Source organism: Manis javanica, chromosome 8 (assembly GCF_040802235.1).
Source record: "Manis javanica isolate MJ-LG chromosome 8, MJ_LKY, whole genome shotgun sequence".
NCBI lineage: Eukaryota > Metazoa > Chordata > Mammalia > Pholidota > Manidae > Manis > Manis javanica.
The window spans coordinates 82,020,348-82,042,320 of record NC_133163.1 but is presented as its reverse complement, the minus strand read 5'-3'; the positions used below and the strand labels follow the sequence as shown (position 1 = coordinate 82,042,320).

General features: G+C 41.1%; 1 protein-coding gene across 1 annotated transcript; it reads left to right on the top strand.

Annotated features, from left to right (window-relative positions):
* The first annotated feature begins 9,658 nt into the window (after positions 1–9,658).
* OR5AU1 (olfactory receptor family 5 subfamily AU member 1) lies at positions 9,659–10,574 on the top strand. The gene is given in 3 exon segments (XM_017649021.3): positions 9,659–9,749; positions 9,752–9,817; positions 9,820–10,574. Coding segments are annotated over 3 exon segments (912 nt in total).
* Positions 10,575–21,973: the final 11,399 nt, after the last annotated feature.

Genomic DNA, 21,973 nt, shown 5'->3' with positions numbered 1-21,973 from the left:
ATGTTGTGTGTTTTGTTCTGTGCTCTTTTTAGGGGTGCTCCCATCTAGAGCAGTCCCTGTAGGATGCCCTGTAGAGGTGGTTTGTGGGAAGCAAATTCCCTCAGCTTTTGCTTGTCTGGGAATTGTTTGATCCCACCATCATATTTAAATGATAGTCGTGCTGGATACAGTATCCTTGGTTCAAGGCCCTTCTGTTTCATTGCATTAAGTATATCATGCCATTCTCTTCTGGCCTGTAGGGTTTCTGTTGAGAAGTCTGATGTTAGCCTGATTGGTTTTCCTTTATAGGTGACCTTTTTCTCTCTAGCTGCCTTTAAAACTCTTTCCTTGTCCTTGATCCTTGCCATTTTAATTATTATGTGTCTTGGTGTTGTCCTCCTTGGATCCTTTCTGTTGGGGGTTCTGTATAATTCCATGGTCTGTTCGATTATTTCCTCCCCCAGTTTGGGGAAGTTTTCAGCAATTATTTCTTCAAAGACACTTTCTATCCCTTTTCCTCTTTCTTCCTCTTCTGGTATCCCTATAATACGAATGTTTTTCCTTTTGTATTGGTCACATATTTCTCTTAGTGTTGTTTCATTCCTGGAGATCCTTTTATCTCTCTCTATGTCAGCTTCTATACGTTCCTGTTCTCTGGCTTCTATTCCTTCAATGGCCTCTTGCATCTTATCCATTCTGCTTAGAAATCCTTCCAGGGATTGTTTCACTTCTGTGATCTCTTTCCTGACATCTGTGATCTCCTTCCGGACTTCATCCCACTGCTCTTGCATTTTTCTCTGCATCTCATCCCACTGCTCTTGCATTTTTCTCTGCATCTCATCCCATTGCTCTTGCATTTTTTTCTGCATCTCTGTCAGCATGTTCATGATTTTTATTTTGAATTCTTTTTCAGGAGGACTAGTTAGGTCTGTCTCCTTCTCAGGTGTTGTCTCTGTGATCTTTGTCTGCCTGTAGTTTTGCCTTTTCATGGTGATAGAGATAGTCTGCAGAGCTGGTACAAGTGACCGCTGGAAGAGCTTCCCTTCTTGTTGGTTTGTAGCCTTTTCCTGGGAGAATAGCGACCTCTAGTGGCTTGTGCTGGGCAGCTGTGCGCAGACAGGGCTTCTGCTTCCTGCCCAGTTGCTTTGGGGTTTATCTCCACTGTTGCTGTGGGCTTGGCCTGGCTGGGGCTGTTCCTCCAAAATCGTGGAGCCCCGTTAGAGGGGGAGCAGCCAGGAGACTATTTATCTCCGTAAGGGGCCTCTGTGCTCCCCGCTGCCCAGGGGGTTAGAGTGCCCAGAGATCCCCAGATTCCCCGCTTCTGGTCTAAGTGACCTGTCCTGCCCCTCCAAGATTTCCAAAAAGCACTCCCCTTCACAAGGCGCTGGGTTCTTGCAGGTGTGGATGTGGTCTGGATGTTGTCCTGTGTCCTGTGGTCTCTATTTTAGGAAGATTTTTCTTTGTTATATTTTCATAGCTCTATGTGTTTTTGGGAGGAGATTTCCACAGCTCTACTCACGCCGCCATCTTGGCTCCCGCTCTGAATGCTTTTTTAAAAAAATCTAGTTTCTGGAAGTATAAGCATTTGCTGCTATAAATTTCCCTCTCTGCTCCATTTTGCTGTGTCTCATAGATTTTGATACTTTGTATTTTCATTTTTATTCTGTTCAATGACTTCTTTTTTATCTATACATCATTTAGATTTGTGTTGCTTAATGTTTGAGTGTTTGCAAATTTTCCTATTGTCATTCTATTATTGATTTATAGTGTGTTACCATTATGGTCAGAGGACATATTCTGTATTTCAGTTTTTTTAGTTCAATTTTAAAGTTATTGAGGTTTGTTTTATGTCCCAGAATATAGTCCATCTTTGTGGATGTTCCATGGATGCTTAAGAATTACATGCACTTACTGTGTTTGATGTAATGTTATATAAATTTCAGTTAGATCCTTTTGGTTGATGGTGTCCATATTTTCTATATCTTTGTTTTTAATCTTGTAGTTACATGCATTTCTTAGAGGAGGATATTGAGACTTCCAACTATTGGGTTTATCTATATCTTCCTTCAGTTCTATCAACTTGTGCTTCATGCATTTGAATCTCTATTGTTTGATCCAAACATATGTAGGATTGCTATACTTCTTGGTTGATTAGACCATTTACATTTAATGTTATTATTGAGTTGTTAGGGCTTTAGTCTGTCATTTTATTTTTTTGTTTCCTCAGTATTTTGTTCCTTCCTCCCCTCTTCTTGACTTCCTATGGGTTACTTGAACAATTTTTAGAATCCCATCTTGATTTAGTTACAGGATTTTGAGAAATTTGGTTAGTTTCATAAAATGTTCTTGGAAAATAGTCTTTTCCAAAAACTGTGGCAAAATACATGTAAAATAAAATTTACTGTTTTAACCATTTTTAAGTGTACAGTTTAATGGCATTAAGTACATCCACACTGTTATGCAGCCATCACCTTCATCCATCTCCAAGTCTTCTTCATTTTCCCAAACTGAAACTCTGTGCCCATTGAATACTAACTCTCTATTTCTTCCTCCCACCCTCCTCCTGGCAACCACCATTCTAGTTTTCTGCCCCTACAAGTTTGGCAACTCTTGGTGCCTCATATAAGTAGTATCATACAATATTTGTTCTTTTGTGACTGGCTCACTTCACTTAGAATCATGTCCTCAAGGTCCATCTATGCTGCAGCCTGTGCCAGAATTACCTTCCTTTTTAGCACTGAATAATATTCCACTGTATGTCGAGAGGTGTTTTCTGACATTAAATATGTGTGTGTGTGTGTGTTTTAGCATCAACAAGGTCACTGTTTCTCCAATTTTAACTGTTGTCCAAGAATTCAATTTTGACACTAACTCCTAGAGTTAGCACAGACCCCAGAGGTTAATACTCAGCTCAACAGTACTGCTCCCATTTCAGATGCCACACTCTGACTGGCCAACTACAAATTTGGGTGTTCCCACAATCCCCACATTCTACCTCGGGTTCAATAATTCACTAGAATGACTCACAGAATTCAGGAAAGTGCTACACTTACTATTGCTGATTTATTATAAAGGATACAACTCAGGCACAGCCGAGTGGAAGAGACGCATAGAGCAAGGAATGGGGTTGGGAGTGGTGCAGAGCTTCCATCCCTCACCAGGTACCCAACTTCCCACCTTGAAAGCGGCTAGAGAGAAAAAATGCATTACTTATAGGGGAACAACAACTCAAATGACAGATTTCTCATGATAAATAAGAGGCCAGAAAGAAGAGGCAGATTCTTCAAGTGCTAAGAGAATAGTCAACCCTGAATTCTATAACCAGGGAAAACATGTTTCAGGGAGGAAAGTTGAAGAAAGATCTTTTCAAATGTATTAAAATTAAGATTTTTGCCTACCAACCTACCCTAAGAGAATGGCTAAGGGAAGTTCTTGAAACAGATGAGAAATGATAAAGGAAGAAATCTTGGAACATTAGTACTAAAAAGGGACAATGGAAAGGGTAAAAAATATGGTTATGGTTAAACCTAATACATTATCTTCCTTTTAGTTTTTTAATTTGATGGTAGAAGAACAAATAACATTGCCTAATGGTTCTCAATGTAGGTAGAGGAAATATTTAAGACAATTATATTATGGAGGAAGAGGGTAAAGGGATCTAAATAATATAGTTTTCAAATATCCACTCAAAGTGGTAAAAGTAAAGCAGTAGACTGATTAGTTTTGTATATATAATGTATATACAATTACTAAAAGGACAATTACTAAAAGAGGTACACTAAAAAAAACCAGTAGAATACTACCAATAGACTGAGTGAACAACCCACAAAATGGGAGAAAATATCTGAAAATTGTATCGCTCATGAGGAATTGATGTCCAGAATAAAGGATTCCTATAACCTAAGAACAATACAATTATGATTATGATATTTTAGGTATGGATTTTTTTGGGGGCTCGTGTTAGCTATTTTCTAGTCTTCTTAATTCCGTAGATTTATGCCTGTCACCAAATCTGAGGGAAATTCAACCATTATTCTTTTGAATTTTTGAAAATTCCCATCCTCTTTCTCTTCTTCTGGAACTCTGATCATGCAAAGTTTGGTCTTCTGTTATTCTGCCACAAGTATCTGATGATTTTTTTCAGCCTATTTTCTCACTGTTTGTTGTCTGGGTAGGGTACTTTGTATTGTTTTATCTTTACATTCACATCTTCTTTCCTCTGTCATCTCCATTGTACTATTTAGCCCATTCAGTTAGTTTTCGACTTTAGTTAGCATATTTTTAAATTATAAGACTTTCCGTTTGGTTATTATTTTTATCTTTTTTCTTTGCCGATATTTTTTATTCTCTTGTTTTAAGCATGTTTATAATTGCACATTAAAGCATTTTTATGACGACTGCTTTAAAATCTTTGTCAGATAACTCCAACATCCGTGTTGAATGAGTGAGTGAACAACCCACAAAATGGGAGAGAAAAGATGCATTACTTATAGGGGAACAACAACACAAATGACAGATTTCTCATGAGAAATCAGAGGCCAGAAAAAAGAGGCACATTTTTCAAGTGCTAAAAAAATAGTAAACCCTGAATTCTATAACCAGGGAAAACATGCCTCAGGGAGGAAAGTTGGATAAAGACATTTTCAAATGTAGTAAAATTTGTAGTTGATGCTCATTTCTGTTGCCTCATTAAAATTGAGGCTTTCCTTGATTTTTGGTATGACAAGTGATTTTTTTATTGCATCCTGGACATAGTAGGTATTATATTCTGGATCTTATGTAAATCTTGTATTTTAGCAGCCTTCCCCTTTGACACCTTGCTGGTGGGGAGAGGGAGCACATTTCTTTTTACTACTGGGTTGAGTGGGAGGGCCGTGCTCCCCACTCAGACTCTGCTGACCTGGGAAGAGATGCCTCTTCCCTGCTGGTGAGGTGTACATATTCAGCTGCCACTTACACACAGGTATCCAAAGGGTGCTTTGTTACCATCAGCAGGGATGGAAGTCTAGATGCTCCACTCAGCTTCTGCTGACACCACAAGGAAGGAGAATGGTGCCTCCTTCGTGCTAGATGGGGTGGAAATTGAGGCTTCTCATTCTGCTGACTGCAATTTTTGCCATTCTATTTTGCTGGAGTAATGGGAATATTGCCCAGAGTATTTCTATCCCTCTAGGCCACCACTTTGCCTATCCTTCGGCTAATGAAAGCATTTTTTTGGAGGGCCTTTTAAAAAAATCTGTCATACAATTTTTTAATCAGCTTGCAATTTCCAAAGTAAAACTGCCGGAGTTTTGAGTGAGACTGAATGGAATCTATAGATCAAAATGCAGTGGATCTATGTAATTGTGAGTCTTTCAGTCTTTGAAAATCATATGCCTCCATTCATTTAGGTTTTCTTTAATTGTTTTGATATTTAGTAGCATTCAGCATAGAAGTCTTGCACATCTTTCATTAGAATTCATTTATTTTGGATATTGATATAAATGCTATCATTCCAGATGTTTTATTCTTTATTCTTTTTCAATTGTTTTTTCCCCAAAATTTATTTTTTATGTATCATATTCAAGTACTTATTAATTCTGTAGATATACTATGTCAATAGTAATCAAAATAAAACTGTAGTAACGATAGGTGGGTAAATTTGTCAATAGGATATAACAGTCTTAAATGTTTATGTGCCTAATAACAGAACTTCAAAATACATGAAGCAAAAATCGAAGAACTACAAGGAGAAATAAACAATTGTGCAATTACAGTGTGAGATGTCAATATATTCCTTTTTCAATACTTGATAGAACAAGTAGGCAGAAAATCAGAAGAGAAATAGTAGACTTAAACAACTCTATCAAGAAACTTTATCTAATTGACAATTATAGAACAATCTACCCAACATTCTTTTCAAGTGGACATAGAGCATTTACCAAGATAAACCATATTCTGGGCCATAAAACAAGTCTCAACAAATTCAAAAGCATTTGAGTCATACAAAATATTTTTTTCAACCACATGCTAGTAAATTAGAAATAAAAAATGGAAAGAAATGTGGAACACCCCCAAATATTTGGAAATTAAATCACATATTTCTAATTCTACTATGATTTTGATAGGCAAGGAGGTCCTCAGCTGTAAATTAGGTCACAGTGTATCCTAAGTACCTGGAATGCAAGAGAATAACTGTAAAAACTTGGTTTTCCAGTGTAGAGAAAGAACAGATAATAATTGCATAAAAGTTAAGTTTTGAGTTAAGGTAGAAGAGTACTTTAGGCTAATGGTCAGCATATTGGTGGGGAAGTGGTGTGGATCCATTCCCTTCATTTCCAGTTTCCCAGTAACCTTTGTCCTCATGGGTAGAAACTCCTGGTAACTTTGAAAACACATTAATGTGTCTACATGGGGTCAATTATTCTCAATTCCTCACCTGCCTCCTAAGCCCTCATCAATGAACACATCATCTTCCCAGCTGGGAGCTGATGGGCTGCCCAAGGGACAGGCTGGCTCTTGGGGTAGGGGGGTTGTCTCCTGCCAGTACAGGATCAGTTGTGAGGAACTCTCACAAAGTGGGGCTGCCTTACTTCCATCATCATCTAATAAGTTAAAGTCAGTAGCAGGCTCTGATCCCCAGACTCAATATATGGGCTCAGTGAGTCTGGCTTTGTCCTTGTTGAAATAGCTTTGCCATCAAGCTGTGTGCTTTGCTGGAAGTCAGTGGTTTGCTTAAGAATATCTCAAGCAATTTTGAAGGAGGACATTCCCTTGTGTGTGACTATCATCAGGTAATACTCAGATTTCTGGAAATTGTTAACTACTGGTACATATTTGAGAAGGAAGAGAATGTCCAAGACAACTTCCTACCTACAGGCTGGTTTTCCAGGACATGAATTCCAGTAAGTTAGAAAAGGATATTTATATGAGGCTCTAGAAGATCTGTCTGCTCCTGTAGGTACCCCACGGTTCAGCATTTCTCAAAGCGTGGTCTAGAAACCACCTGTTTAACAATCACCAGATTTGGGGGCCCAGCTCTAGATCTATTGGATCAAGTTTTCCATGGTTGGGACCTGAAATCTGCACATCTCACAAATTTCTCCAATGAACCTTGGGCAGGGCACCCTAGTGGTTAAGAACCACTGTTTATGATCACTGTCATTCAAAGAGACTCACTGTTTTCTCTGGCTGCCTGCTCACCACACGTGCTCCCACTCTATCCCAGGGAGGAAGGTGAAGAGGCAGGCATGAACAAAGTCTCTTGCCTACTTCTCCCTCATCCACAGGTCTCAGGCATCTGCTCTTACTCCTAGACATCCCACTCCCTAATCCATTTCCATATGATAAGACCACCCTTAAGTTTTCTTCCTAGTTTTCATTCACAGGTATAAAGTGCAGCCAGAAGAAATTGTGGTTATTCTAGTGTCCTTTGGAGAACTGTCAAGAGATGTCTGTTTCTCCACAATCCCTTGCCTGATGGATTCTCTATATTCTGAAAAAAAATTCTAATTTAGTGCAGATTGGAGAAGAAAGATGAGAGAGGAAAAGGGAAGAAAAAGGAGAGAGCGGATTTAAAACAAGTAATAAGCCTGGAGGCTCTGCTTAGCTATCCACTGTATTGCCCACCACTGTCCCCTATCCCATCCCACCTGCTCACCCCATCTGCACTAGGCTGAGCACTGGCCCATTTCGACTTCTGCTTTTGTCCATTCTTTTACTCAGATGGATACTTGCAGACACTTTACCCACACTGAAACAGTCTCAAGAAGTTCTACTCCATTCTTAACAACCATTTTTCAACTTCCTTGAAGTTCCTGTAAATTATTCCATCCTGGAAGCTCTGTAGTCATGTATCTGTAGTCCTTGTGATTTGCCTTCAAGCTGAGTTGCTTTTGACACCAATGGGGCCAGTGACACTGGCTACCCAAATCTAGGGCTGCCAACACCCCCATAATATTGGGGCTTATTATAAACCATCAGCTGTTGGGTTAAGAATGGTTGCGTGTTACTTCTCAGTGACATCCAATAAGTCAGAGTTGTGCTCCAAGTGCTCTAAAAGAAGTTACCAATATTCTGTGTTCAGATTTGTCCTCTTATATTTAACTGGAGTCTCAACATTATTAGGGCATGTTACCTCTTTGGGCATTACAATGCTTTCTTCCTGTCACTATCCACAATGTTCTATCAACAGCCACAGAGCCTTTGTTACCTATTTGACAGCCAAATTTAGTTATCCATACATCCAGAGTTTTTTCTTGCCCTGGAAGTTTGTTGATTCTGGAAACTCTGCCATTGGGATGAACCAGAATCTTTGCCTGCTCAGCACAGCTCTCTGGACTCCTACTAGTATCTTCCCCAGCTGTGTTACTCACTTACTGTCCCCTGAGCAGAGGGGGGAGCTCAAATTTGCTTTTTTTCCATCCTATCCAATCACACCTGCTGGCTTCAAAACCTTAGCAACTAAGGGTCCTCACCAAAGAGCACAGAGGACTTAACTGACTCCAGAATCCAGAAGTGATTCAGGACCATGGGTGGCAGAGCGGCCAATGGCACAGAGGAAAGTGTGGTGTTTAGGTGATTCCTCCACAGCCTCGCTCCTTCTCTGAATGGCAAAGGCATTTTTAAAAAGTCTCAGTCCTGGGGAGGATCTGTTCCTTCTCCTTTAGCCCCGGTGGCCCTTGAGTCCAAGGTGATTCTGTTCACTGGAAATGGCGGGGGCCTTTGTGGAGCACAGGTGGTACTTCCTCCTTATCTAATGCTCACAAGTGCAAGGTCTCAATTCACACTTTACAGCTTTATGCAACCCCCATCATGCCACATCCCTAATCCCTATCACCTTTAGAACCCATAGTAGTGCTTGGCATGTAATAAGGTCACAGAGGCAATTTTATGGCTGAACCAGTGAGCCATCTTTAACTCCTCTAGAGCATTCAGGATCCTCTGGGGGCTTGTTAAGTCACTTTTGCTTAGTACATGTGTCTCTGCCTATATTGTTTGGTGGTTAGACTGCTTGCCAAATGTTGTCACCATTTCATATTGTTTATCATATTCAGTTATGTGGTAGGTCTATCTCCCCTTGAGAATAATCAAAGCCAACATTCTTTGAGCTTCCTCAGTGTGCCAGGCTTTGTTCCAGTGCTTTACATGAATTCACTCACTGAATTTTTACAACAATCTTTTGAGATTAATGCTATTATCCCTATTTTACACATGAGGATACAAATTCAGAGGTTAGGTATCATTCTCAAGGTTACGCAGCTAGACACTGGTGAGGTCTCAGTCTGACACCAGAGCCTGTGTGCTTAAACACAAATATACTGTCTCTGGAAAATAAGCTTCCTGAAATCAGACACTCTTGAATTACGAACAGGGAGAACCCAGAGCTAAACATATGGAAGGTTGTCAATGAATATTTGGTAAGTAACTGTCACATTATTTGGAATTGTTTAAGATGGCTCAGATTGTGTATGTTCCTTTCCTTTTTCCCTTTGCTGCTCAAGAAATGCTTACTAACCAACCAACCAGGTAGAGAAGAACTTCTCTGTCACAGAGCTCCATCGAAGAGCCAGATTTGCTTGGTGAGACCACTCCTCAGAAGGCTGTCTTGAGAGCAGAACCACACCCACTGGAAGCCCCTGGCTGTCCCACCTCCTCTCTGGTGGTGCCCTCTGTCCACACCCCAGAGCACTGAAGCAATATGGGAAGGGTAAATCTGAGCAAAGGGATTGAGTTTGAGTTCTTGGGCCTCACCGGTGACCCCCAGCTCCAGATACCGCTCTTCATGGTGTTCCTCTGTTGGGGAATCTTATCATGTTTCTTCTGGTCCATGGGAGTGCCACCCTGCACACAGCCATCCATTCCTTCTGAAGAGCCCCTCCTTCTTGGATTTCTGCTACTCCTCCACGGTTGTCCCCCAGACCCTGGTGAACTTCTTGGCCAAGATGAAGGTGATCTCCTATCCTGGGTGCATGGCTCAGATGTTCTTCTATGCAGGTTTCGCCACCAGTGAGTACTATCTCATTGCTGCCATCGCCTATGACCGATATGTCACGATCTGTAGCCCGCTGTCCTACCCAATCACCATATCTCCTGAGACCTGTACCTCTCTGATTATGGACTCCTACGGAGCAGGATTTCTTAATTCTCTTGTCCACAGAAGCTGTATCTTCAGTCTGAAGTTCTGTGGCGCTCACATAGTCACTCACTTCTTCTGTGATGGGCCACCCATCTTGTCTCTGTCTTGTGTGGACACCTCACTGTGTGAGATTCTGCTCTTCATTTTTGCTGGTTTCAACCTTCTGAGCTGCACCCTCACCATCTTCATCTCCTACTTCTTAATTCTCATCACCATCCTGAGAATGAATTCATCCCAGGGCAGGTTCAAGGTCTTTTCTACTTGTGCTTCCCACCTCACTGCTCTGTGCCTCCTTTACGGAACAACTCTTTTTATGTACCTGCACCCCAGGTCCAGCTGTGCCCTGACCCAAGACCGCACAGTTGCTGTGATTTATCCAGTGGTGATCCCAATACTGAACCTCCTTATCTACTCTTTGAGAAACAAGGATGTGAAGGAAGCCCTAAGAAAGGTTTGGGGCAGGAAAATCATGAAATGAGATTGTCAACTCATTACATCTTTAGAAAGCCAAAGGAACTTTACCTTACATGGTGCTGATCTGAGCACATTCCTATGCTCCTCCCCCACCCAGAGAACAGCAGGAATGCTCGCTGGTCTGCAGGCGCTTCTGCATCTATCTTACCTGCTGCAGAAAGAACTGGGGGTGTCGTAGAGACTAAAAAGAGGTGAGAAAGTAATGTCTTCTTGCTATAGACCAATTGGCAAGATGGACTTATGCCTTCCTTTAAATGCTTCATCCATATTTCTACGTTTGTGAATATTTTATTCTCTAATTAGAAACTGACATTTATATTCTCCATAACAAAGTCGTTTCCTTAACTAACTTGAAGACCTTGGCTGCTTGGGGAAATCCTCTCCATTCTTTACTAACCCGTTTTTGCGAAAACTCATTCCTTGATTTTCTAATTATTTGAGTGATCATGTAACTACTTCAAAGTTCACATGATGTTTTATTGTCTTTGCTGACTTATTCTCTTGGCCAAATATCCCCTTGGCCACTTTCAAACTGGATAAACTTGGGAAAGTCATGAATATTTTTAAATTGGTATCAGTGTTAAGTATTCAATCAGGTATTGCAGGTAAATTGCTGAGCATATAACAGGCATTCATGTGCTCCTTCACCTTTTCCTGTACACCAGCCCTGCCCTAAGTTCTTCTCACAAAGTGAGAGAGTAGGACATGTTCACCTTTCTTAAAGGCGTGTTGTCCTTGGTAGTGTTCTGCTCGTGGTAACTTATAAATTGTGATTTATTTAGCTTTAAATATTTTTAAATAAGAAGAATCAGAGCAAGGGGGCTCAATCAAGCAGGATATTCCTGGGCTCTCTGTACTCACTGATAAACTGGAAGAAAATAAACCAAGCAAGCTTGGCTAGTTCCTTCTGCTGGGGAGGCCTGCCCATCCCAGAACATCCATGGCTGAATCAGCAGTCTGCCAAACTCTCAGTTTATTTTCATAAAGACCATTTCCCATGGACACAATCCATGTACTCTAACCTCGTCTTTAACAGCAGTACAGTTAATACTTTGCTTCCTATCTGATTCTATTTTATCCCTTTTCTAAACTGTTCAGAAACAAGAGGGGGAAGAATGGTTCTCACACACTCTCACAAAGATCCTGATGCTGAACTTGTTTCTGAATAGGAATTTTTCCCTTTATTTTAAAATTGAACATTTGTCTTTAATAATTAATGTTGATTATATGTAAGTATAGTGATTTCCTTTTAGTGCTCATCAAGATTTTATTAGAGGCAGTGTAGTATAGCTGATAAGGATGTGGGCTCTAGAGTTTCAAATCCTACCTCCATCATTTAGCCTGAGTTTCAGTTTTTTAAAAATAAAATAAGAATAACAACTGTTGCAATGCAGCTATTGTTAGGAGAACTGAGTTAATACAAGCAAAGCACATAGAATGATACTTGGCACATAGCAAGCTTGTAATAAACATTAGCTGTTATTAGAAATTGCTGCTGACTTGTCAAATGCTTTTTCAACAACACGACATAATTACATGATCTTTCACCTTTATTTTGTTCCTGTGGTGAATGGAAGACATAGGTTTGCTAATGATAATCTGTTTTTGTTTCCATGAAATGATTTTTGTATGATAGACTGCTGGATTTGATTTGCAAGGGTTTTATTTAGATTCTTGGCATCTATAAGATAAAGTTTATCTATTATCTTTTTGTATTATCTTTATTATGTTTTAGTGTTAAGGGTGAACTAGTTTTATAAAACATATTAAAATTCTCTCTTTGGGGGTGAGGAGGAAGATGGCAGAACAGGAGGTCAGTGTGATAACCTCCTCCCACGTACACACTGGGGAAGCAACTACTCTAAGAAACTAACTCTGAAAATGATGCAGACCAACAGAACAAACCTTCCGCATCTGGCAAAAAAGAGAAGACCACGCTGAGAAGGGTAAAGGGACAGAGCAGCAGTTGATAAGGATCCAAGCCCTTCTACTACCCCAACCCACAAGAAGGAGAGAGGAAATGAGGTGGGAGGGGACAAATACCTAGGAATCCAGCACACCTGGCCCTGGGGATCTGCTCTGGGAAGGTGAGTCTCCCCATAGCATTGGGCATTGAAGATTAATGGGCTTGGACACCAGGGAGAGCTGGAGAGCTGTGGGGGTGCTGCATCTCTGCTCACAGAGGACTGATGTGCTCTGTCAATTGTTCTGAGACACAACACAGAAAAAACAGTTTGAAAGGATACTTACTAACTTTGGAAAATGTGCCAGAAGTGGTGGGATATAACAGAGATCTCTCGATGAGAAAGGGCTGGTGGACACCACTTTTCCAGCCCTTCCTCAACCCAGCTGGTAAGACTGCAGGAGCCAGTTCTGAAACTCTCCATCTACCCTGCTTGCCCTGTCCTGGCATTCCTGTGCAGACTTGCCCCACCCAACAACCCCAGCCCAGCAATAGTTACATTGTCCATTGCTACCAGCCAGGGTGAGTGTGGGCCCCACCTACAGTGCATCCAAATAGAGCAGCCCAGTGGGTTATTAACTTGTATCAGATTCACACACCAAAGCAGAGCAGTGGAGATCAGCCATTTCTGGCAGCTAGGCTGAGGTGTGCCCACCCACAGTGGTCATCACTCAGCCACAATAGGAGGGTGTGTGCAACTCATAAAGGAGATAACCCTGGGGTACTTGGCTCTGCAGAACAGGGGGTTTTGTGCTTCTGGGCACCACAGGACACCTACTATGTAAAGCCATTACATTCAAGACCAGGAGACATAACTGACCTATGTAATATGAAGAACCAGACCAAATGAGGAGACAGAGGAATATATTTCAAAGAAAATAACAAGACAAAACACCAGAAAAGTGCTAAATGAAATGAAATTAAACAATATACCTGACAGAAAATTCAAAGTAATGTTCATAAAGATGCTGACTGAACTAGGGAAAAGAATAGACCATCTCAAGGAAGACTTCAAAGAGATAGAAAATATAAAAAAGAACCAGTCAGAGCTGAAGAATACAGCAACTGGAATGAAAAATACAATAGAGTGAATGAATAGTAGATTAGAGGATGCAGAATCAGGGAGATAAAAAGTAACCATGCTGAGGAACAGAGAAAAAAGAATTTCTGAAAATGAGAATATGCTAAGAGAGCTCTGTGACATCTCCAAGTGAAACAACATTTGCACAATAGGGGCCCCAGAAGGAGGAGAAAGAGAGAAAAATCTATGTGAAGAGGGGTAGAAAAATCTATGTGAATAAATAATAGCTGAAAACCTTTTGTGAATAAAACAGACATTCAGGACCTGGAAGTGCAGAGAGCCCCTAAAAGGATAAATCCAAGGAAGAAAATACTAAAACAAGTAATTAAAATAGCAAATAATAAAGTGAGAATCTTAGAAGCAGCAAGAGAAAGGCACACAGTTATCTATAAGATTTCTCAGCAGAAATTTTAAAGTCCAGGAAAGAGTGGCATGAAATATCCAAAGTGCTGGAAGGGAAAAATCTACAACCAAGAATACCCTACCCAGCAAGGTTATCACTCAGAATTGAAGGAGAGAGAAAATTTTCCAGATAAAAAAGTATTGAGAGGATTCAAGATGACGGTGTGAGAGGTGAGACAGAGAACTTCTCCTGAAATCACAAATAGTACAAAAATATAGTTAATTATACAACTAACTCTAAAACAGCAAAAGGAAAGAAGGCTGAACCAGACTGCATACAGACCTCGTGAACAGAGCAGACCTCACTCATGAAACAGGGTAACGTACCAAAGCCTTGATGCAGTGGGACCAAAGCCCTTCCCCCACCTCAGCTTACCAGCAGGAGGAAGAGAAACAGAGCAGGGAGGGGGTGGACTCCTGGGACTGCTGAACACCCAGCCCTGGATATCTGCTTTGTGAAGAGAAACCTACATTGCGTGGTGCTCTGGAGGTTGGGGAGCTGGGACAGTTGGAGTGTTTGAGAGACTGACATTCTGGCCATTTGTGGAGGACGGGATTCACATCCGGCTGCTCTGGGACAAGAGAAAGGTGGGCAGTCTGAGAGGCTTCCTAGCAGCGAGAGGGCTGCTGAAGAGGCGGGGTTTGCATGGAGCTTGCTGTGGGGGAAAAGGGAAAGCTGGACAAAGTTTTCTGAGTGCACTCTGCCCAGCAGGTTGGGAACTTTGAGGAGCTTCAAGTGCTCCACCCCCATGGCTGGCTGCTCAGCTCTGAGACCCTGCACTGTAATTCACAGCGTGCCGAGCCTTCCTCCTGGCCTGAAAGCACTGTTCTCAAACCGGCAGTCACTGCACTGGTGTCAGGTGAGCCAGAGGGAGGCTCTGCCTACAACAGCTAGAGATGCCGAGCACAGAGGCTTACACCTGTGTGCTCGGCCCAATGGCTCTGATACTGGAGATAGGCACCACACACGGGAATCAGGAAACAGATCTTTCCTCCCCCTAGGCACCAGCGCTGCTCCTCTAACCCCCAACCTCACTCTAGGGGCTGAGCAGCTCCACAGAGTGGAGCTTCTGGGCACTAGAGGGCACCACATAGAAATATGAAGCGTCAAAATAACCTGGTTCAGACCAAAATCTCACACACCCCAGAAAAAGGGCCAAATGAAACTGAACTCACCAATCTTCATACAAATCATAAACATGCTTATGGAAGTACAGAAAAATACTCAAAAACTCAGGAATGAATTTAAGATGGAGATTCAATCATTAAGAAATTCCATATCTGAAATGAAACATACAATGGAGGGATTTAAAAGCAGATTAGATGTAGTAGAAGAGACTGTAAATAGAATAGAAATTAGAGAAGAGGAATACAAAGAAGCTGAGGCACAGAGAGAAAAAAGGATCTCTAATAATGAAAGAATATTGAGAGAACTGTGTGACCAATCCAAACAGAACACTATTCGCATTATAGGGGTACCAGAAGAAGAGGAGAGAGAAAAAGGGATAAAAAGTGTCATAGAGGAGGTAATTACTGAAAAATTCCCCAATCTGGAGAAGTAGATAGTCTCTCATGCCATATCTCCTAACACAAGGAGCCCAAGGAAAACAACAAGACATATAATAATTAAAATGGCAAAGATCAAAACAGACTTTTTAAAACAGATGCAGAGATAAAAAAAAAAACATCACATACAAAGGAAAACCCATCAGGCTATCATCAGATTTCTCAACAGAAACGTTACAGGCCAGAGGGAGTGGCATGATATATTTAATGCAATGAAGCAGAAGTGCCTTAAACCAAGAATACTCTACCTGGAAAAGTTATCATTTAAATTTGCAGGAGGGCTTAAACAATTTTCAGACCAGCAAAAGCTGAGAGAATTTACCTCTCACAAACCACCTCTACAGTGCATTTCGGAGGGACTCCTATAGATAGAAATATTCCTAAGGTTAAATAGATGTCACCCCAGGGATAGACAAAGAGTACAGAATATGATTCATAACATACAAAGAATGGAGGAGGAAGAAAAAGGAGGGGAAAAAAGAACCATAAGGGTGTGTTTTTAATAGCACATGAAGAGAGTTAAATTAGACTGTTAGACAGTAAGGGAATTACCCTTGAACCTTTGGTAACTACAAATCTAAAGCCTGCAATGGCAATAGGTACATACGTATTGATAATCACCCTAAATGTAAATGGTCTGAATGCACCAATCAAAATAAATAGAGTCACTGTTTGGATAAAAATCAAGACCCATCTATATGCTGCCTACAAGAGACTCACTTTGAACCCAAAGATATACACAGACTAAAAGAAAAGGGATGGAAAAAGATATTTCATGCAACTAATAGGGAGAAAAAAGCAGGAGTTGCAGTACTTGTATCAGACAAAATAGACTTCAAAGCACAATTTACCTTCCGAGGTAAATCCGTCCGGCCCCAGGGTTTTGTTCTTGGGTAGTTTTTTTATTACCGTTTCAATTTCATTCCTCGTAATTGGTTTGTTTAACTTTTGTGTTTCTTCCTTGATCAGTCTTGGAAGGTTGTATTTTTCTAGGAAGTTGTCCCTTTCTTCTAGGTTTTCCAGCTTGTTGGCATATAGGTTTTCATAGTAGTCTTTAATAATTCTTTGTATTTCTGTGGAGTCTGTCATGATTTTTCCATTCTCATTTCTGATTATGTTGATTTCTGTTGATTCTCTTTTTCTCTTAATAAGTTTGGCTAGAGGCTTATCTATTTTGTTTATTTTCTCAAAGAACCAGCTCTTGGTTTCGTTGATTTTTGCTATTGTTTTATTCTTCTCAATTTTGTTTATTTCTTCTCTGATCTTTATTATGTCCCTCCTTCTGCTGACTTTAGGCCTCATTTGTTCTTTTTCCAGTTTCAATAATTGTTATGTTAGACTATTCATTTGGGATTGTTCTTCCTTCTTCAAGTGTGCCTGGATTGCTATATACTTTCCTCTTAAGACTGCTTTCGCTGCGTCCCACATAAGTTAGGGCTTAGTGTTGTTGTCATTTGTTTCTATATATTCCTTGATCTCTATTTTGATTTTTTCATTAATCCATTGATTATTTAGGAGCATGGTGTCAAGCCTCCATGTGTTTGTGAGCCTTTTTGTTTTCTTTGTAGAATTTATTTCTACTTTTATACCTTTGTGGTCTGCAAAATTGGTTGGTAGAATTTCAATATTTTGGAATTTACTGAGGCTCTTTTTGTGAGCTAGTATGTGGTCTATTCTGGAGAATGTTCCATGTGCACTTGAAAAGAATGTATATCCTGTTGCTTTTGGATGGAGAGTTCTATAGATATCTATTAGGTCCATCTGTTCTAGTGTGTTGTTCAGTGCCTGTGTGTCCTTACTTATTTTCTGCCCAGTGGATCTATCCTTTGGAGAGAGTGGTGTGTTGAAGTCTCCTAAAATGAATGCATTGCAGTCTATTTCCCTGTTTAGTTCTGTTAGTGTTTGCTTCACATATGCTGGTGCTCCTGTTTTGGGTGCATATATATTTAGAATGGTTATATCCTCTTCTTGGACTGAGCCCTTCATCATTATGTAGTATCCTTCTTTATCTCTTGTTACTTTCTTTGTTTTGAAGTCTATTTTGTCTGATATTAGTACAGCAACCCCTGCTTTCTTCTCACTGTTGTTTGCCTGAAATGTTTTTCCATCCCTTGACTTTTAGTCTATGCTTGTCTTTGGGTTTAAGGTGAGTTTCTTGTAAGCTGCATATAGATGGGTCCTGCTTTTTTATCCATTCTATTACTCTGTGTCTTTTGATTGGTGCATTAAGTCCATTTACATTTAGGGTGACTATTGAGAGATATGTACTTATTGCCATTGTAGGCTTTAGATTCGTGGTTACCAAAGGTTCAAGTTTAGCTTCTTTAGTATATTACTGCCTAACTTAGCTCGCTTATTGAGCTGTTATATACACTGTGTGGAAATTCTTTTCTTCTCTCCCTTCTATTCCTCCTCCTCCATTCATATGTTGTGTGTTTTGTTCTGTGCTCTTTTTAGGAGTGCTCCCATCTAGAGCAGTCCCTGTAGGATGCCCTGTAGAGGTGGTTTGTGGGAAGCAAATTCCCTCAGCTTTCGCTTGTCTGGGAATTGTTTAATCCCACCATCATATTTAAATTATAGTCGTGCTGTATATAGTATCTTTGGTTCAAGGCCCTTCTGTTCCATTGCATTAAGTATATCATGCCATTCTCTTCTGGCCTGTAGGGTTTCTGTCAAGAAGTCTGATGTTAGCCTGATTGGTTTTCTTTAATAGGTGACCTTTTTCTCTCTAGCTGCCTTTAAAACTCTTTCCTTGTCCTTGATCCTTGCCATTTTAATTATTATGTGTCTTGGTGTTGTCCTCCTTGGATCCTTTCTGTTGGGGGTTCTGTGTATTTCCATGGTCTGTTCGATTATTTCCTCCCCCAGTTTGGGGAAGTTTTCAGCAATTATTTCTTCAAAGAGACTTTCTATCCCTTTTCCTCTTTCTTCTTCTTCTGGTACCCCTATAATACGAATATTATTCCTTTTGGATTGGTCACATAGTTCTCTTAGTGTTGTTTCATTCCTGGAGATCCTTTTATCTCTCTCTATGTCAGCTTCTATACGTTCCTGTTCTCTGGCTTCTATTCCTTCAATGGCCTCTTGCATCTTATCCATTCTGCTTAGAAATCCTTCCAGGGATTGTTTCACTTCTGTGATCTCCTTCTTGACATCTGTGATCTCCCTCCGGACTTCATCCCATTGCTCTTGCATTTTTCTCTGCATCTCTGTCAGCATGTTCATGATTTTTATTTTGAATTCTTTTTCAGGAGGACTGGTTAGGTCTGTCTCCTTCTCAGGTGTTGTCTCTGTGATCTTTGTCTGCCTGTAGTTTTGCCTTTTCATGGTGATAGAGATACTTTGCAGAGCTGGTACGAGTGACCACTGGAAGAGCTTCACTTCTTGTTGGTTTGTGGCCTTCCTCTCCTGGGAGAATAGCGACCTCTAGTGGCTTATGCTTGTCAGCTGTGCGCAGACAGGGCTTCTGCTACCTGCCCATTTGCTATGGAGTTTATCTCTGCTGTTGCTGTGGGCGTGGCCTGGCTGGGGCTGCTCCTCCCATGTGGTGGAGCCCCATTGGAGGGGGAGCGGCCAGGAGGCTATTTATATCCGTAAGAGGCCTCTGTGCTCACTGTTGCCCAGGGGATTAGAGTGCCCAGAGATCCCCAGATTCCCTGCCTCTGGTCTAAGTGTGCTGTCCTGCCCCTTTAAGACTTCCAAAAAGCACTCTCCAAACCAATACAACAACAGCAACAATGAGAGAGGGAACAGAAAAAAAAAAAAAGGAAAGAACGCGATTTTTTTTGTCCTCAGGCGCCGGTCCCAGGCACCCGCTCACTGGTCCTGCTGCCCTGCCTCCCTAGCACTGGGGTTCCTGTCCCTTCAAGGCTTCCAAAAAGCACCCACCCACCGGTCCCACAGGGAAAAACGCGCGATATTCTTTGTCCTCAGGCACCGGTCCCAGGCACCCGCTCACTGGTCCTGCTTCTCTGCCTCCCTAGCACCGGGGTCTCTGTCCCTTTAAGGCTTCCAAAATGCACTCACCACAAAGAGAAAAAAAAAAGGGAGAAACACGCGATTTCCCCCGCCCTCAGGCGCTGGTCCCAGGCACCCGCTCACCGGTCCCGCCACCCTGCCTCCCTAGCACCGGGGTCCCTGTCCCTTCAAGGCTTCCAAAAATCACCCGCCCACTGGTCCCGCAGGGAAAAACGCGTGATATTCTTTATCCTCAGGTGCCGGTCTCAGGCACCCGCTCACCGGTCCCACCGCCCTGCCTCCCTAGCAACTGGGTCCCTGTCCCTTTAAGGCTTCCAAAGAGCACTCGCCAAAAAACCGCTCCGGTTTCTTTCCACCTGCCGGGAACCGGGGGGAGGGGCACTAGGGGCCCACCGGGCCGTGGCTTGTATTTTACCCCCTTCACAAGGTGCTGGGTTCTTGCAGGTGTGGATGTGGTCTGGATGTTGTCCTGTGTCCTCTGGTCTCTATTTTAGGAAGAGTTTTCTTTGTTATATTTTCATAGCTCTATGTGTTTTTGGGAGGAGATTTCCACTGCTTTACTCACGCCGCCATCCTGGCTCCGCCTCCCTTACCTCAGAATCTTATCAGACATACAGAGAAGATATAATACTCATTCTCCTTAGTTTTCCAAAAAAATAGAAGAGGAGGGAATACTCCAAAACTCATTCTATGACGCCAACATCACCTTAATACCAAAACCAGGCAAAGACCCACCAAAAAAGAAAATTACAGACCAATATCCATGATGAACATAGATGCAAAAATACTCAATAAAATATTAGCAAACTGAATTCAAAAATATATCAAAAGGATCATACTCCACGACCAAGTGGGATTCATCCCAGGGATGCAAGGATGGTAAAACATTCAATAATCCATCAACATCATCCACCACATCAACAAAAAGAAAGACAAAAACCACACGGTCATCTCCATAGATGGTGAAAAAGCATTCGACAAAATTCAACATCCATTCATGATAAAAACTCTCAGCAAAATGGGTATAGAGGGCAAGTACCGCAACATAATAAAGGCCATATATGATAAACCCACAGCCAACATTCTGAACAGCGAGAAGCTGAAAGCTTTTCCTCTGATATCAGGAACAAGACAGGGATGCCCACTCTCCCCACTGTTATTTAACATAGTACTGGAGGTCCTAGCCACGGCAATTAGACAAAACAAAGAAATACAAGGAATACACATTGATAAAGAAGAAGTCAAACTGTTAGTATTTGCAGATGACATGATATTGTACATAAAAAACCCTAAAGACTCCACTCCAAAACTATTAGAATATCAGAATACAGCAAATTTGCAGGATACTAAATTAACACACAGAAATCTGTGGCTTTCCTATACACTAACAATTAACCAATAGAAAGAGAAATCAGGAAAACAATTCCATTCACAATTGCATCAAAAAGAATAAAACACCTAGGAATAAACCTAACCAAAGAAATGAAAGACCTATACCCTGAAAACTATAAGACACTCTTAAGAGAGATTAAAGAGGTCACTAACAAATGAAAACTCATCCCATGCTCTTGGCTAGGAAGAATTAATATCACCAAAATGGCTATCCTTCCCAAAGCATATACAGATTTGATGCAATCCCTATCAAATTACCAGCAACATTCTTCAATGAATAGTTCAAATATTTCAAATAGTTCAGAAATTCATATGGAAACACCAAAGACTCCAAATAGCCAAAGCAATCATGAGAAAAAAGAATAAAGTGTGGGGCGGTCTCACTCCCCAACTTCAAGCTCTACTACAAAGCCACAGTAATCAAGACAATTTGGTACTGGCACAAGAACAGAGCCACAGACCAGTGGAAGAGATTAGAGACTCCAGACATTAACCCAAACATATAAGGTCAATTGATATTTGATAAAGGAGCCATGGACATCCAATGGGGAAATGACAGTCTCTTCAATAGATGGTGCTGGCAAAACTGGACAGCTACACATCTGAGAATGAAACTGGATCACTGTCTAACCCCATACACAAAAGTAAATTCAAAATGGATCAAAGACCTGAATGTCAGTCATGACACCATAAAACTTTTAGAAAAAATCATACGCCAAAATCTCTTGGACATAAACATTAGTGACTTCTTCATGAACATATCTTCCCAGGCAAGGAAAACAAAAGCAAAAATGAACAAGTGGGACTATATCAAGCTGAAAAGCTTCTGTACAGCCAAAGGACACCATCAATAGAACAAAAAGGTACCCTACAGTATGGGAGAATATATTCATAAATGACAGATCCGATAAAAGCTTGACATCTAAAACATATAAAGAGCTCACACACCTCAACAAACAAAAAGAAAATAATCCAATTAAAAAATGGGCAGAGGAGCTGAGCAGACAGTTCTCCAAAGAAG